Genomic DNA, 17,994 nt, shown 5'->3' on the forward strand with positions numbered 1-17,994 from the left:
AAAATGCACAGGAGTCCACAAAAAATCTACTAGAACTAATAAACACATTCAGCATGTTTGCTGCGATCAGTACAGAAATCAATTGCTTACTTCTATACATTAGCAGTGAACATTCTGAAAATTAAATTAGAAACCATTTCCATTTACAACAGTATTACAAAAAGAATAAAATATTTAGAAATAAGTTTAGCAAAAGAAGTGCAAGACTTGTTCACTGAAAACTACAGAACACTGTTGAAAAAAAGTAGAGGAGACTTACACACATGGAAAGACACCCACTGGTGTTGGTGGTTCAGAAGACCCAGCCTTAAGGCGGTGACCGATGCTCCTCTGATCGATCTGCAGGTGCCAGGCCATTGCCATCAAAATCCCAGCTGGCTCCTCGGCAGAAACTGACAAGCTGATCCTAACACCCATGTAGAAGGACAAGGGACCAAAACAGCCAAAACAATCTTGAAAAACAGCAAAGTAGGCTGCCTCAGGACATACTACAAAGCTCCGGTATTCAAAACAGTGTGGAACTGGCATAAGGACTCACACGTACACCGGTGACACAGAATTGAGAATCTAACTGATTTTCTAGATCAAGTGATTTTCGCCAGGGTCCCAAAACAATTCTTAATGGGGAAAGAACTGTCTTTCCAAAAAATGATGCTGGGACAACTGGAAAAAAATGAGGCTGGGCCCCTCCCTCACAGCTTTTAAAAAAATGACTCAAACTGGATCAAAGACTTGAATATAAGCATAAAAACTACAAGTGTAGGAAAGAGCACAGATGTAGCCTTGGGTTAGCCAATGTTTTCTTACAAAAGGTAGCAGCAGCTAAAGAAAAAATAGATAAATTAGACTTCTCAAAGTTAAAAACTTTTTTTGCTGCAAAGTACACTATCAAGAAAGTGAAAGATTGTCCCACAGAATGGAGAAAATACTGGCAATTATCTGTTAAGATATGTAGACTACATAACAAACACACCTCAATAAAAAAGACAAATAACTCAGTATTTTGTAAATGGGCAAAGAATGAATGGATAAAGAGAAGAGGTCTACCTGGCCAATGGAATAGTATTTACCAATGAAAAGGGATGTAGTACTGATGCTGAGCCAAAGAGGCTGGTCACAGAGAGCCTCCAGGTGTGGAGCCCACAAGTGTGAAATGCCCGAAACAGGCAGTGAGTGGTTGTGGAAGGATGGGGTGCAGCGCGGAACACGGTGACTGCTAGTGGGTACAGGGCGCCTTTTGGGAGTGGTGGAAATGTTCCAAAATTAACTGTGCTGATAGTTGCCCAGCTTTGTGACTATACTAAGAGCCCACCATTGTTCACTCTGAATAGGTGAACTGTATGGTATGTGAATTATTGCTCAATAAAGCTTTTATTTAAGAAAAAGAAGGCTGGGGTTTCCAAACTACAGATATGCAATAGGAAAGAGGATGTTTTTCAGGTTCATGAGTTTATGATGTAACACGGTCCTTACAATGTGACACTGCCCCAAGAATGTGTCTTTTTAAAGAGCTTTTAAAACCTCAGCACACCTCTCCCGGTGTCTGACCCCTGCGCCCTGCCCTTCTTGCGGGCCCCCGAGGGTCACAGTCCCTCCGTCCAGGCGCGGGCTGGGTCGACGGGGCGGGCCAGCGGCCACGGACCTGGGGCGTGTGCAGACACCGCCTTCCGCGGCCACCGATAGGTCCCACCCCACCTTGGCGACCTGCGGGCCGGGGCGGGGAGAGGCGGCGCCTGAGGCCGCGCGCACGGCCGGGAGCCCGGAGCCCGGACCCGCGCGGGAGGGATGTGGGCGCCGGGTGGCGCGCCGGGGCCCGCGGGCTGGGACCGCCGCAGGGTGGGAGCCCGGCTGCGCGCGGCGCTCGCGGGGCTGCACGAGCTGCAGGGGCTGCGCGCCAGGCAGCAGGCGCGCGTGCGGGGCGCCCTGGCCATGCTCCCCGCGCCCGCGCCCCCAGCACCACGCGGCCCGCGCGCCCACGAGCTGCGGCTGGATGCGGCGCTGACTGCGCTGCAGGAACAGCTGGTAAGGAGCGTGGGGCGCAGGGCGCAGGGCGGGTCCCAGCCCGGTGCTTCAGGGGAGCCGGGGCCTTTCGGGGGGCACAGCGCGGCCGGAGGCCAGGCACAGGGATCCCGGTCCCCATCCTGGGAGTGGCCGCGACTCAGTCCCACGCAGACGGCTTTGAGGGCGCGTTCCTGCGGCTCAGTGTGGCTCTGATAAGACCGCATTGAATCGGGTTCCCCGGGTGGAGGGTCACTTGGGATCCTGGCATCATATGTCCCCTTTACCAAGTTGTCCTGCAGCGTAGGTTCAGGGACAACCGTCGCGGGAAGCAGAGCACGCTCGATTGTCCCCAGGAAGGGTCTCAGGGTGAGTGGGGTCCTGTAATTGCAACAAAATGTCGGGGAAAGCATGTACCCCATGAGGACGGCTTCAGCTTTAAAATGTAACCTGACCTATAAAAAGAGGTGTGTCCTGGGACTCACGGAGTGGTAGCCCCGGACCGCTCTGGTTTCTGCGCCATTGTCCGTCTCGTCTGCACTATTCGGCCGCCCCCGAATGCCAGCTCCTTTTCACAGGCTGGACGCCTCTCAGACGGCCGTTCCTGAGGTCAGTCCTCTGCTGTATGGGTTCATTTTGTGTATTGGAAGCAGCTCAGTGTTTCCAATAGAACAGTGCTTATTAAAGGAAACATTTTTAAAAGGCTATCTAGGAGATTTCTATTTAATGGAGTTAATTCTGCTACTCTGAGTGGAATTTCTTTTAAGTTGGAAGTTCACATCCGCTCCGTTTCAAAGTTGCGTCTTTACAAAGTGGCCAGGATGGAGCTGCAGCCTGACCGTCTTAGCTCAGACAGGCCGCTGGCCCCCAACAGCCTCTGGGTTGCAGAGCTGCAAAGCCCAGGGTGCTGAGCTGCCTCCCGGACCCCTGCTATCTTCCCGCATTGCAGAGGAGGGGGCGGCACATCCCGCGAAGAGCCTGGGCCTGTGGCTCCCCATGCCGAGAGGGAAGGAGCCGCCCTGGAGAAGAGCCCGCGCGCCTGTTTCTCCAGTCGAGCGGCGCGCGGGCCGCCTGCGCGTCGGCACCCAGACGGTCTTACGCCTGCTCCTCTGGGAGGCCACAGGGCCGCCGAGGTGCAGGCAGGCCGGGACTGCAGGGAGCTGTCGGTGGGGCCGAGAACTGCTCTGTCAAAGGGGCAGGCGCAGGGCTGATGATTAACTTGGCGCGAGGAATACACAAATCAGAGCTGAGAGTACAGCCTCTAATTAAAGTAGCCTTTTGGAAGAGGAGATCAAACAGGTTTTCTGTTTAATTTGTTTTAATGTGGGGACCAGAAGGAACACGCAGACTTTGTCGTGAGACTTTGTTCTTGGAACGGATCATGTGATCAAACTAGAGGAGTAACTGACTTCGCGTGACACCCGCCCAGCGCACTGCCTGACTCACACCCCCACATCTCCTTACGGGGGGTCGGCAGCGACGTCGGCTCCGTGATGAGGGCGCAGCCCCCAGGCTCTCCTGTGCAGTCCGGCCGTGTGCCTCGGTGACCCCCAGCTGGCTGGGGCCCCGCCCCACCTGGGGCCGACCTGGTCGTGGGTCGCTATTCAGGGGCAAGGCTGGAGGAACTTCTATCTGATCCTCCGCAGCTTTGTGCGGCGGGATTTCCCAAGTGGGAATGAGCGTGAGCATTTCCCCGATTTAAACTGCATTTAGGGAAGCAGCCGCGCCCATCACATCGACACTTAGCCAATGCGCCGCACCTTTTCATGGCGCCTCTAAAGTTCTGAAAGAGCACACAGTAGGGGCTTGGTAGGTGTCTGTGAGCGGCAGTAACAGAAGGGAACATGGTTTCAGTACTTAACCGTCTCCCAGTTATAGATTTCGCAGCAAGTGAAGCCCCAGGAGCTCTGACCAAAGCGACCATTACTGCTGGGCCAGCCCCGTGCCCACTGGGTCACGCCTTCCGCGGGATCCGTCACCCCCCGAGAAGTGGCCGCGTCCCCGCTTTTATACGGGTGAACGAGCGTGCCCTGGAACACTGACCTAGAAAGGCTCGGATGCCCTGGGGGGGGGGGGGCTCCGTCTCCCAGCAGGGGGTGCTGCTGGCGATGGTGGGGGCCATGCCACAGATGGAAGTGAAGAAAGGGCTCTGGGGACCCTGCAGTGAAATCTTACCCTGAAGAATTTCTCCGTGGTTGGCTTGGCTGGTCACAACTTGTTCTGCAAGTGACAGAGTGCAATGATTTCTTTTCACTGGCAGTCCTGGCATTAAACGCTGCAGAAGCGCACCACCTCTGTGGCTATAAACGTGGTTTCCCTGCCTGCTCTGCACTCACCGGGGAATGACTCAAGGTCTCGAGGGAGGGCGAGGCCCCGCAGGACCTGTAGGGCTTCCTCTCTGGGTCTCTCCTGCTTGTAATCCGGGAGGCTGATCGATGCCCCCAGGGCCTTTGCGACTGGTTCACCAACTTCTCTTCAAGTTAGGTAGTAACTTTACCTGCCTACAGGACACATGCAGCAAAATTAATGCGTAAAATGTTTCCTTTGCATATTCTCAGCTTTCAAGGAAATTTCAGGGCACTTTTCATTTTTATCCGCTGCCTCCTCCATAAAGGTTTGAGAAGGCTGGAAGGCGGAATGCAGACGGGAACCAAGACAAAGCAAGTGGCAATCAGATCACTCTCCTATGGTGTCAAAAGTAAAGATTTCAAAGAAAGGGATCAGCTGAATATTTATTTTGAACGGCATTCCCAGGATAGAAGTTCTCAGACCTTTTGTCATAAAAACCTCTGTGGTCCCTGGGACGCTTGGTGAAATGCAGATTCCCAGACAAGCCCTGGAGTCCCAGTTAATGGGTGTGGCATGGAGCCTGGGAATCTGCGTGTGCACCAGGTGATCCCTCCGCTGGGGAACCGTGGCCAGCAGGTCCTGACGCAGGGCGCAGCCCCGACAGCCTGAATGCTGGCAGCTAGGGCCACGCTGGCTCAGCGCTGACATTCCGTAACAGCGGATATAGACGCTCACTCCAGGCACAGAAGGGCTTTGGACGGTTAGTACAAAGCCGGATGTCAAGGAGTTAACGACAAGCAGAGCCATAAACACCCCGTGGGGGCGGGGCAGGGTCAAGGGGATTCCAATCCTGCCCGCAGCCCTGCTGCTGCTGAGACGCAGGGAATCACCTGTGAGCACCCCAGCCAGGGCGGCTGTGGCCTCAGTATTAATCAAAAACCACCCGCTGGAGGCTGGCTGGCCAAACATTAATCACAGTGCCGTTAATCCCAGCACGAGCACACAGGGGTGGCTTTTATGGAGGGGGAGAAGGCGATGGGTAGGGGCAGGAAGGAAGCCACGTTAGGGGTTCAGAGACACCCCCCTTCAGACGAAGGACAATGTCCTTATTTGGCAGAGACATCAACTACAGGTTTTTAAGCATTAAGCTGTGTCCCAACAGAGGAACTTAATTTTCCACCCGGACCATGGTTTAATTTTATGCCAGGAAAAGAGAACGTCCTTTACAGTAAGAGCACACACTGGCCCTCTGCTTGAGTCTGAGCATTACTTGCCATGGGTGGCAGCAAGCCAGAAGCCTGTTCCTGGGTATGCCATTCTGTGTGCCCCCCTGGCACTCCACAGGGCTGTTCGCCTGGGCGACGTTTTCCCTTTGTAAGTTTGTGCAAAGTAAGAAGCCAGAGTGTTGGGCCAGTTGGGGTGATTCCAGGAGTGTAACGTTTTGGAGTGAATTCAGGACTGTTTTTTGCCATGTCACGTTTATAGATAATTATCAACAATTATACATAGCGTGGCCTTGAGACTCTGTTATTATCAAACTTATTCGTTCTGAGATAATAAATAAGTTTTATTCTGAGAGCCCTGAATTGGGCTCTGGAGAAAAGTGGAGGTGGGCACAGCGATCGGCCACTCACCAGGTGCGGTGCGTTGGGGTCTGGGCCCTGCACCCGGTTAACCTCACCTGGGGCTGCGTCAGAATGCCCTGTGCTGTCCTAATTCTCTCATAGGAACCGGATATTACTGCCACCTGCTTCTCTCTTGGACTGAGTTCTCCCACTTCTGAAATCACTGAAGGAATCCCCTGAGCCCATCTCAAGGGTGCAGCTTGGGGATTCCTCATTTCCTATAGAAAAATACAAACCAATCAGTTTCTTAAACAGGATGAACTGAATAATTACATTCATAATTATTCTCCTTAGACTTAATTGTCAACCAAGACAAGATACTTAGGCAGCAGACTTGGAAACAGGGTGGTGGTTTTACATGAAAGAAGGAAGTCTGCATTCATTAAACACTCAGTGCCAGTCGTTTTGCATCTATGTTATTCATGAGTGTGTGTGTGAATATATCAGAAGCATTAACCACATACATGTATTATAAGTGTATCATACAGTACAGACACACACACACAGAGAACAATCCACTTTACAGCTGGGGAAGCTGAGGCCTGGAGAAGACAGAGCCTCTGCAGGCAGGGTGAGATGTGAACATGTGAACTGAAAGACCCTCGGGCAGAGTCCAGGCTGCGGTGGCTCTGGGCTCAATGGGCATCACCTCTTGCTATGCCCCCCACTCCCCCAACAGCCCGCAAAGCCTGTGACAGTTCAAAATGTCACTGTAATAAGGGGCAGAGAGGAATATGGAGCAGAGGGGCCTCTTTTTCTCCTGGAGACTTACTTATGCCCTTGAGAAGTCATCCCAGGTACATGGACCAGGGTCCACTGTGTGAGAGAATAGGCATACAGGCAGCAGACCCCAGGTCCATTCCGTGTGAGTGTGGAAAATGGATTCTCACACCGAAGTCAGAGAGCAACAGCTGGAAATTGTACCCATGTTCCCGCTGGAGAAAGCGGTGTTTTGGTGCTGCTGTGATCCTGATTTTACCTTATATGCTGTTTTACACTGTATCCGTATAAAGAAATGCCTAACTGAAAATGGTTGATTTAAAAAAGTCTTCAGTTTGGCAAAAAAAACTTGTGGGAAAGAAGGGGTCAGTAGACTTTCCTCAGGTGTCCCTGAGCAGTGGCCCTGCTTGGGTGCGTGTGGGGCGCTGTGAGGTGGAGGGTGCCTGTGCACATGTGGAGTGTCGACTGCATGCACACTGCAAATGTCGAAGGGAGCTTCATACTCACAACAGTGCCATTTCACGTTCCTTCCCTGCTCAGAACCACTTACGGCACCAGGACATCGGCCTGAAAACCCACCTGGACCAGCTGGACCAGCAGATCAGCAAGCTGCAGCTGGGCATGCGCAGAACCTCCGCCGAGGGCCCAGACAGCGACAGCAGACCCAGCTCAGGTGCCCCAGGCCTGCCTGCCTGGCTCCTGCGCTCAGGATCAGGGTGGCACTGCAAAAGTGGGATCGTCTCCATCACCCCTCGTGGGGACCCTGTCCCACAAGGACTGGCGTCTGATGTGGTGAATGGTTCAGCCCACCCCTGCCTCTGCTCCCAGGCCAGCCTGGAGTCAGGAGCCAGACTGGACCCTGAAAACACACATTACTGGAGGGATGAAAACGAAAGGCTTGTCTTCTTTATTTAAATGTGCTTAGGAAAGAAGAGTGTGGGAAGGATAGATTGATGTTTTAACTGGAAAGTATTGCTTTGAATGGAAAAATGTCCCCAAGAGTTTCTCACCGCCCTCTGGGCTGAGACAGATTCTGGGTTCTATTTAGGATTAACAGGACACTGTGACTAACAGTTTTAGAAAACTGCAGAAGTATTTCTTTTTTAAGTCTATGAGCTTTTTCAGTGTAAAATCCATATAATTTGTCAGGAAAGACAGCAAGCATGTAGTGTGCTTCCCTGCTGCCCTTTGCCCCCCAACCTTAAGGGTCACATCCAGATGATCAGAGTCTCCCTGACACTGATGGTCCGGCCACAGACCCCCTTCTACGCCCTGGTCGGATGCTGGTTTGGATGGCAGACTCTGGAGACCAGTGTCTCTCTGGGTGCAGCACCATCTCTTTTGTAAATTTGCAAAATTGTGTCTCGGTCTGGGTTCATACATGTTTCCCAGGTCCAGGAGGGAGGACTGCCCCGAAATGCTGCCCTTTCTCTGACTGACACTGAGATAAGCTATGTGGGTACCAGGCAGGGAGGGAGAAAAAGGCCAGGGGCCTGTCATCCAGGGGTTGGAAGCTTGAGATCACAGAGGGTGAAAGGAACCACTTGCTCAAGAAAAGGCTGAGCAGTGGGGCTTGGCTGGTGCGGGTTCCCAGTGGCCCTTACGGGGTAAGTGGATGCACCGGAGGTCCTTGGCATTGCAGGCCACCCACTCCTGGAGTGCCTTGATGTGGCCATGCAGCCCCCTCCGTGCCGGGGCTCCCATGGGCTGGAACGGGCCTGCTGCCTGGACGCCCACTGACCGCCCCTGCCGCCCTGCCTAGGTTTCTACGAGCTGAGCGACGGCGGCTCCTGCTCCCTGTCTGCCTCCTGCACATCTGTGTGCAGTGACCGCGTGTCCTCCTCCCTGAGCGCCTTGCTGCCCACCACCCTCACCTCCCGGCCTGGTGCAGGGGACTGCCGGCCCCACTCGGCCGACGAGACCACAGTGCACGGGGCCCCCCTGTCGGCATGGAGACCCCAGGCCGCCGAGGAGGGCTCAGCCAGACCCAGGCCGGTGTCCACAGGTAAAGAAGAGCCAGGAAGGGCAGAAGATGCCATCCTGGGTGGGGGGAGGGGAGGGAGCAGCTGTGGGGTGCAGCACCCCAGTTCCATCCCGGGCGGTGGGGGACTGCTCTGGGCAGCCCCCACACTGCCGGGCACAGAGCAGGAAAGCCCTGTGTTGGGGTGGCCAGTGCTGACCCCACAGGTACCTCCACACTTTCTGCAGGTCTGCTTCATTTTGGGGATAGAGGTAGGAATCAAATGTCCACCTCTGCTCATTGTAGCAGGGCTGTTGTAATAAAGAGCATTTTTCTTATTATTTAAAATGGGCATCAGGAAGGTCTTTAAAAATCCTTCCAAAGCCCCCACACAGCTTGACTGGCACCTGCCTGTAACTGTAGTGGGCACAGCATGGACCACGTACTGGAGGTTGTTCAGGGCACATGCACCTTCCTCTCTAAGGCCCAGGGATCAACCTCTGTTTTTCTTCAACTGATCCACCTGCCTCCCTGTGCCCACCTCCAGGGAGGTTTGCTCCAAGACCTCGTCCACCGTCCGCCGCATGGCTGCAGATGCTCACCTAACCGGCATTCTCCACGTCTTGGGTGATGAGAGCATTGGGCTGGCACGCCTGAGTCTTCGGTGCTCTCACTGAGGCAGAGTGGCTGGCACCGGGTGCTGGAATCTGGGCACATGCAAGGCTGTGGCACACACACTTTAATGTCGTGTCCTTGGAGCCAGTGGGATGTTTTTCTGCTGCCTGGGCACCTAGCTGTCCAGAAATGGCACTGGAGCTGCCTTAGGTCCATCGCTGATCCACACTTGTCCTTACTTCTCATTCCCAGGTGACCTGGAACGAGTCATAGCGGCCAAGGTGGGCCTCCAGAAAGCCAGCGCAGAACCCAGGCCCGCTTCTCTCCTCTGCCACATGCTGGACCCCAAGTACCAGCGAGACCTGGTGTCCAAAGGTGGCAGGGAGGCATACCTGTACCCCAGCCCCCTGCATGCCGTGGCCCTGCAGAGCCCTCTTTTCGCTCTGACCAGGGAGACCCCACAGAGGGACGGTCCCTCGCCCCCTAGTGAGCCCCCTCCGGGCTCCCCAGGCCCAAGCTCCATCCAGACCCCACAGGTCCTTCGGGCTGGCCCGGCCGCAGCCTATATAGACAGGCTGCTGCGGCTGCGGGGCCACAGGATGCCCCCAAGGGCCAGTGCGAGTGAGCAGGAACCCACAGGGCACCAGGGGCCCCCGGGCCTGAAGGAGCCCAGTGGCCAGAGAGCAGACAGCAAGGGCAGCCCGCAGAAGCTGGCCTGCAGCCCAGGGAGTGCGGGAGCCGGAGGGGTGGCTCCAAGGGGGGACGCCGGCGGGGACAGCCTCGAGCAGCAGGGCCCTGCTCTCCTTGTGGGCGCCCCCCGCCCCAGCAGCCTCCCAGAGGAGGGGCCTAAGCCCTCAAGGGGCTGTACACGTGGGGAGAGCATTCCAGGCGCCCCTCAGCCGGGGCATGGCCAGGCTCCTGCTCCCTGCTCCTGGGCCCCCCGGGCAGCTCTCGGCTGCCAGAAGGGCACTGCCATCTCCCTGGCAGGCAAGGCGGGCAGGGAGATTCCCTCGCCGGTCCCCCGGCACCCTGCCCACACTCCCGTCGTGGCTGGTGCAGGGCTGAAAACAGGCCACCCCAAGAAAAAGGCTGTGAAGATCAAGAAGGGGGCTGGGGACCCAGCCCTGAGATCTGGGAGGCAGCGACCGCCCCAGGGTGCCCCTGCAGCCCCCCAGCTGCCCCCCGAGTGGGGGCTTGGTCTCAGAAGGGGGCCCACCCTGGTTGGGGAGGCACCCGGCCGCTCCTGCTCTGAGCCCAGACTCTACCCGGTGCCCTTCCTCATCCCGCTGCTGGTGGCCTGCCGAGAGGGCCACCGGGCGTCGGCCCAGGCCCTGCTCCCCTTGGAGGCAGCCCCCCTCCCTCTCGCCACGGCCGGCAGGGAGACCAGGGGGAGGCAGTTCAGGTGGTTGTCGGCGGTGGAGGTCTCTGCCAGGGCACGGCCTGCTGGCATCCCTGAGCCCAGCCTGGCGCCCCGCCGGCCCACAGCAAGGAGAGGGGGTGGCCTGCGGCTGCGACCTTTATGTGCCCAGGCCAGGTCCCAGTTGCCCTGCCAGGGCGGCCATGCCAGGAGCGAGTCGGATGGCTCAGAGCACTCAGCTGAGTGTGCGTCTCTGCTCCACTCCACGGTCGCTGAGACCAGCGAGGACCAGGCAAGCGATCACACCACCAGCCGCTTTGGGGACGGGGAGTCCAGTGGCAGTGACTTGGAGGGTGGTGCCCGGGGCAGTGGGCACAGGCTGGCCTGGCCTCGGGCCACCCCCCAACAGCCCCCGCTGGCCCCTGCCAGGTCCAGGTCACTCCTGCCTCTGGTGCCAAAACTGTGCCGCATCAAAGCATCCAAGGCCCTGAAGAAGAAGATCCGCAGGTCCCAACTGGCCACACTGAAGGTCATGACCATGGTGTGAGCCTGCAGGGGAGGGACAGCATCCCCGGCCCAGACCAGGGGACAGGCCTTCCAGGAGAAGCTGTCCCTTGTGGAACCACAGATGCAGGGCACACTGCAGGCACAAAGGGGCCTTCTGTGGCTGTGGGCCAAAGCAGGCTCTACTCGGCTGTTACCGTGGGTGTGGGCCTGGGGTCATCTCACCAGTTTGCTTTATCTCCCAAGTCACTCAGAAGGGATGGTGAGTGGGTCCCCTGGGCACCCTGGGTCACTGTGACAGTGGGGGTGCATTTGCCCACCCCAGTAGAGACCTCCCTAGAGAACGCCAAAGCAGATTTTACCACCATCCCCAACATCTCTGCTCTCCTCTGTCAGCATCTTCCCAGGATGGACAGCTGTCAGGCAGGCCCCTCGGATGCCTGGGGCCCCGTCCTCAGGGCTGCTTGCTCTGGCCTTGCTCTGCCAGCTGGGCAGTGTCTGCCCCCCCTTTTAAGCCACTCATCTCACAAAACCTTCTCTGTAAGAGATAGTCACAGGACTGGGTACTGGAGATTGGGCGGGGGCATGAATCGCAGGTGAAGCCCTCGACGTGAATGGATGTGAATGGATGCTCAGATCACGCTGTTTTTCTTCACCTCCATCTCCCTCATGCCGCCCTGCTGGCACGAAGCAGGTGTTCCGGGTCCCCTCCAACCATCATGTGGGGCCCTCCCCAGAGGTGGAAAAATGCACGTTGTGTGAGTCCGGTCCAAACTCTGGTTCCAGCACACAAGTTGAGTATAAAAGTGTTTTTGAAAAAAATAACATTTTTTTCAGTGTTTATTTTTCAACGAAATGTCCGTTTTCTGCCCAAGGAGAAAGTTGGATTTTAAGGAAGCTGTCTGCTCAGATAGCAGCATTTATGTCCATCAAGTCAGCTTTATCCTGAATCCTCCCAGGCTTCTGCAAATTGCGCCGCTGAGCCTGGGAGCGGGACTTCCTCAAACCCTCTCAGGTGCTCCATGCACAGCTGACAGGAAATTTTGAAAGAAAAACAACCAAAATATTACTAGATTTATAGATATTTGTGTAACAGGCAGCTAATGTCAGGGTGCAATTTAAAGACATTAACATTTTAGAACAAAGAAGTCAACCTGCAAAAGATGAGAGGCTGAGGTTTCTGAAAGTGAAGACAGGATGGAAGGCTCTTTTCTGTAAAACCTCAAAAATTCAGTTATTTCAAAGGACCTAGAGCAGACTTTGAAATTCAGGCATTCCCTGGAGTCTGTCTGGATGGAATTCCCCCTTGCACTTCATGAAATTTGCCTGATAACAGGAAAGTGTCTTCTTAAGCTCTTAAAAACTTCATCGATATTTAAAGAAAAATTCAAACTCGCCCATGGTGGGGGTTTCACTGGAAAAGTTATTAGGCAGGATAATGTGTTAAAACAGACCATTTCTCATCCGTGTGGTCAAGAGGTGGTGGGAACCCTGGTTCTGGCAGGACCCCTTCGCAGGCGAGGCTCCTGGGACAGGGTGGGGAGTCCGGGCCCTCGCCTCCATCCATGTGGACTCCACAGCCAAGTCCCTAGCTGGTCATTCTGGAGAAACAGCAAGAGGTTTCATTCATGTAGCCCCTTCGGCTCTCTTTCACATCATCTCTGGTGCTTACTGGAGCTTTACACAGTTAGGGGTTCACATGCAGCATTTGGAAAATGCAGACTTCCCTCCAACCCTTCATGATAATAGGCCCTGTCTTTGCCTTCCAGGATAGGAAACTCAATCTGCCTGTCTCTTGCCAAGATCGTGTAGAATCGGTGTGGTGGGGAAGGTGTTGGGTTTGGGCCTCTTGAGGTTTCCGGACAGCATTTATCTTTCTCCAAAACCAGGCTTGATTTACTAATGATTCAGGTTCCAAAAGCAGCAGATGGGAATGCACTCCCACCCATCGGATCCCGGGCTTGCATGTGCAACCAGGAAACTAAGGGAGCAGACTGGCCAGCAGAGTAGGCGAGACTCCAAACAAAAGAGCCAGCATGGTGAGCTCGTGCACAGCAGGGTCCTCAGAGTCAAATAAACCAGCCATGGCCTCCCTCCCTCCCTGCCTGCTTCTCCTTCCCTCTGTCTCTGTCTTTGTCTCCCTGACCCCTGTCAACCCTGAGGGCCCAGACACCCACTCCCATCCACCCAACGCCCCAAGCTACCTGCTTGCTAGTGCTCTGCACTGACTCCCAGGCAGGATTGGGGTAAATAAATACAGTTCTAGGTGCCTTGCTCCTCCAGTGATTCAGCAGCAGGACTCAGCCCAGGACTCCAGTCCTGCTGGGCCACGAGCAGTCACAGGGCCCCAGCCATCTCCACAGCCTCCGGGCTTCCTCCCTCTTTTACAAAACAAGGTCATCAGTACCTCGGGTTTGGCACAAAGAGTAAGACAGTGTTGAGAGCGGCCCTGCCGGACCCCTGCATGAGGAACGTCAGGAAGGGCGGGAGGGCTCAGCACCACAGGACACACAGTGGAGTGGCTCACAGCCCAGAGGGTCACCGTCATGATCACGTCATGGTGACATCACGGAGGAGGGCGAGGGCAGGGAAGGAGCAGGCCAGGTGGGCTCCCTGGAGGTGGGTGGTCAACATGGTCTTCTGTGAGCATCAGCCAGGCCACCAGGAGGGGCCGGGGGCCGGGGTGTCAGGGCACCAGGACTCTTTGAGGAAATGATTTAGAACCAGTTAAAATTCAGAGCATCAATGATAAGAAGGCGATCTGAGTCAGTCCACAATGGAGCCCTAAATTTCAAAGCAGAGTCTTATGCCCTGAGTTCAGGAAAGAAGGTATTTAAGGAAGGGAGGTGGTCCAGGGCAGCATGTGTAGAAACATGAGACCCTCAGCGTTCAACCTCATAGCCGCCTGTTTTGTGTTCCTCGGAGCGAAGAGGAAGCACCGTGGACGACTCACCCGCACAGAAGGGGCTGTGGGGCCGCGCCACGTGTGGGGCCAGTGCTTCCTGCTCATCAAAGACAGATGAGCCTTTCTTATCCCTAAAGCGTTTTTTTTTTTAATAACTTATAATTTGACTTTTTGAAGCATTAGAAATCATTTATAATTCCCAGGATGATTGACATAAGAACATTTTAGCAAAAAAATGAAAAAAGGATAAACTAGTTCTAAATATCAAACTCAAGCTAAATTAAATATATGAGGATCACTAATTTATAAGAATTACAAAACTGTTTAATTATGTCAGAGAAAATGCCCCACGTAGGTTAGCAAATCCCATTGTGTTATTTAAGGAAACAAAATGTTCATCTTTTACTATGGACTGAATGTGTGAGTTCCTCCAGATCCCATATGGAAGCCCTGACCGCAAGGTGACGGTGTCTGAGGGGGGGTCTCAGCAGGTGGTTGCAGTGAGCTGGGTCATAACGCTGGGCCCTGGACTCATGGGGTTAAAGCAGGGGCACCTGAGTGCACAGTGAGGGGCCGCACGTGCAAGTGGACAGAGAAGGCCTTAGAAGGGCCCAGCCCCACGGCGCCTCCAGACTGCGAGGGGCAAGTGTTTCATCCAAGCCACCCCTCCAGGCTCCAGGCAGAAAGCGGGAGGTGCAGACAGCAGTTAGGACCATAGGGAAAAGATAGTCATGCCGGCCAGTCACTTTTCCTATGAGCAGGAGGAGAGCTGGGGCAACAACTGAGCTGCGTCTTCACTGAGCCCCTGCTGTGTACAGGAACTGCACTCGCCACTGTGGGCAGGATGCTCTGTCTAGTTGGCGAAAACGGACGAAAAGCAGGACAATTAACGTCCCCTGAGGAGGCGGCCAGCACGCGGGGCTGGGGCCAGAGCAGCGGGAACGGAGGCTGCCTATGAAGGAGAGCGTCCGGGGCAATGTGTGGAGGGGCAGCAGGTACCCAGGGCTGGGGTGGAAGCCAGGCTGACCGGTCCTGGGTGGGAACCTGGTGGGCAGGGAGTCCAGGAGAGTCCATACCCCGCAGGTACGTATAGAGGAAAGCAATGGAGACCCCTACACAAGAACCGGACCTCAGTTGGGGGCAGGCCCTGGGGGACACTCGTTGGGCTCAGGCTGCCCGGGCAGGTGGCCTGGCTGCCGCTGGGCTGCTAGGCTTGGGCTCCCCTGTGGTCAGTGACAGAGGCACACCCGGCTTTCTCTGGCTGGTTCCAAGTAGGAACAGAATTAGGGCAGCGGCAATATTGATCCTGTCCCGGGACTGGGGCCAGGTGGCCCAGGTGCTGCTCGGCTTCCTGGACTGTCCCTGGAGACAGAAGCCTGGCCCTGCAAGGCTGACACAGGCCGCTGGCTCCCCGAGGTTCCCTGTGAGGAGGGTCGTGTCCTGGGCAGGTCCCCGCAGGCTGCAACAGAGCTCCACTTGGACACGGGGCCTGGCATCGTCCAGTCCCTCAGATGCGAGAGGGGCCTGATTCAGCTTGGGGCTGGAAAGGACCCTCGTCCAGCTGGGTTGAGACCGGCCAGGCGGCCGTGGTGCCCACCAGGGGCTTACACCGTGGGGCCAGCGCCGAGGGGAGAGGGGCTGAGATGTCCCATGGATGACAAGACACATGATTCGTGGCTGTCCTGGGGCTCCTTGCAGAAGGCAGGGAGCAGCAGTGACCCAGAAGGCAAAGGAAACAGGGAGGTTTCCCAGTGAAGCCCATTTACCCCAGCAAGAAATGAGAATTCCTCCTGAGATAAGAAAACATTCTTGTTCTTAGGAAGAGCACCCTTGTACAAATAAGAATGTTCGAATCAGTATTTCTATTGTAAATTTTTCATTCTATTTTATTTCCCCATTTATGTCTCTTTCTGCCATGGTCCCCTAACCAAGGGTAAAATTCGCAGGAGACCAAACAACAAACATTAACTTTAGTATAAGTGGCTTTCATCTTCCTGGTTATTCTCCCCGCATCTCTATGCCCTTGTCCCATCTGGGACATATGGTGGAACTTTAGATTTCAGTTCCTGTGACACACTTCACCACCTGGGTGGCAGTGGCAGTGACACCCCAGTGGGGGTAGTTCTATCAGCCCCAGCTGATATTTTGGCTTTCCCCCCAACAACAGACTCGTGGCTGCACATCCAGGGTGGACATCCTGCTGACAGAGGCACTTGTGCAGAGGAGGAGGAGAATGACCAGACGTGTCTCAAGATTCGGACGAGCAGAGCTTGCGCAGGGGCCTCTGCGTGGAGTCCATGAAGTGTCTACTTTGGTGCATGGAGGGTCTTGTTCTGATCCTAAGGAATGCATAGGCTCGCTGTGCTGAATAAAGTCTCTCTGACTCCCTCACTGATGCTTAGCACCACTAATCTTGCTTATTAAAGTGCTGGGCACTGGCTGATCCTCAGGCCAAGGAGGAGGATTTCCACCCTTGCCCAAACAGTCCTGGCACTGACTGGTCCTTAAGGAAAAGGAAACGGATGCTCAGCAGTTCTTTGAAAGCCCTGGCACTCCCCGTGTGCAACTCTGGAAACCCTTCTAGGAGCACCAATCTGAGCTGCCTCTAGCTGACAGCCTGCCTGCGTGCCTCTGGAAACTGGGTGTCTTGCTCCTTCTGTCCTGGAAGAGAGAACTGCGTTTAACCCCTGCTTCAGGGCACCCAACAGTCATCTTGCTTTTAGACAGTTTTACTGGGTCTCTACTACTTAACGTGCATTGGCCCCATGGGACCTTCCTCCAATGGCATGTTTTTGTTTGATGTAGAAATAAGCTATTGCAAAAGCACCAAGATGCAGAGTGCTCAGCATGTTTATGGCATCGGAGCATACGGATAATGCCTCGTGGTGGCTGCAACTGAGCGTTTGTGGTTGACTGCTTGGGGGCCCAGTTCACGGAGGGCACGCTGCACATCCACTGTCTCTGGGAGGACCAGTCTTTGTGATCTGCTGGGCTCTGAGAGTCAGAACTTGTTTGTCCAACTCTGGCAGTGGTCATATGACTGACTGACTGCACTTCACCTTATCAAAGTGAGCTGCAAATTTCACGGAATGAGAAAACAGTTCCTGGAGTAGAATTTCATAAAATTTTATGTATATTTATTTGCTGTTAAATACCTTTTTAATTTGCCAAAGTTCAAACTGTTCAAAACAGTGGGGGTTTTAGGATCTGGAGTCAGGCAGACCCGCAGTCTGTTTGTATCAAGGCTCTTAGCAAGCCTCTCTCATGTACTCACCCCAAGAACATCTGGATGATTAGGAAAACCAGTGGAAGTACCTACAAGTTTAACTTCTTTTTGTATATTACAGATAATCCCAGGAAGAACATGGCTTGTCAAAGGATTCTCAGGGTCATATAGCTATTTGGGTTAAGGCAGGTATTAATTAACTCCGAGATTTATAGCTTAGTCAGCAATGGCTGACATTTATTATCTACTATTTATTTTTAACAAATATCTACGAGGAACAGTTAATTTTTTACTTAGCACTTTTTACAAAGTGCTTCCGCAAAAATCTCCTGCATTCAGGACAATTCTGTGAGGAGGTGAGGTCAGCGTTTACAGTTATGCCGTTTTGGAGAGCTGCACAGAGTAAAGGCAAATGCTGGACGGATTGCCCTGGTGACCACCCTGCCAGGACTGGGAGGCGTCCAAAGTCACAGTGAGGCATCCTGACTTCAAAACCGGCTCTGCTGTCCAAGGTCATGGCTCCTTGTGACCCTGCTGCCTCCCCTGCAGCCTGTGCTGCCCCGAGGGCCATGGGGAGGCTCTCATTTCAGGGGGGAGCCTGGGGCCCGGGGCTTCATCAGCCTGCCAGGAAGACCTAGTGTTCAGTGAGGTCCTGACCGGGACCGGCCTCGCCTCGCCTCTGCCTTCCTGGTAGGATTTTGGTTCCAGCCTGTGGCTTGGAGTCTTTCTTGGTTGTCAAGATAAACCCTCGTGGTGGCAGGTGGAGACAATCTGCTGCCACTAAATACTGCAAGT

General features: G+C 54.6%; 1 protein-coding gene across 2 annotated transcripts; it reads left to right on the forward strand.

The window, feature by feature from the left end:
- The first annotated feature begins 1,536 nt into the window (after positions 1-1,536).
- Positions 1,537-11,910, forward strand: DACT2 (dishevelled binding antagonist of beta catenin 2). 2 transcript variants are annotated; one of them, XM_036926510.2, is made up of 4 exons: positions 1,537-2,022; positions 7,173-7,305; positions 8,395-8,637; positions 9,460-11,910. In XM_036926510.2, exons 1-4 carry the CDS (start codon positions 1,786-1,788, stop codon positions 11,109-11,111), a joined length of 2,265 nt encoding a protein of 754 aa, XP_036782405.2. In that variant the 5' UTR covers positions 1,537-1,785; the 3' UTR covers positions 11,112-11,910. The 2 variants fall into 2 exon arrangements, with proteins under 2 accessions (XP_036782405.2, XP_036782406.2); XM_036926511.2 differs by lacking the exon at positions 1,537-2,022 and adding an exon at positions 2,407-2,607.
- The last annotated feature ends 6,084 nt before the right edge of the window (positions 11,911-17,994 follow it).

The sequence above is a fragment of the Manis pentadactyla genome, chromosome 12 (genome assembly GCF_030020395.1).
Source record: "Manis pentadactyla isolate mManPen7 chromosome 12, mManPen7.hap1, whole genome shotgun sequence".
Lineage (NCBI taxonomy): Eukaryota > Metazoa > Chordata > Mammalia > Pholidota > Manidae > Manis > Manis pentadactyla.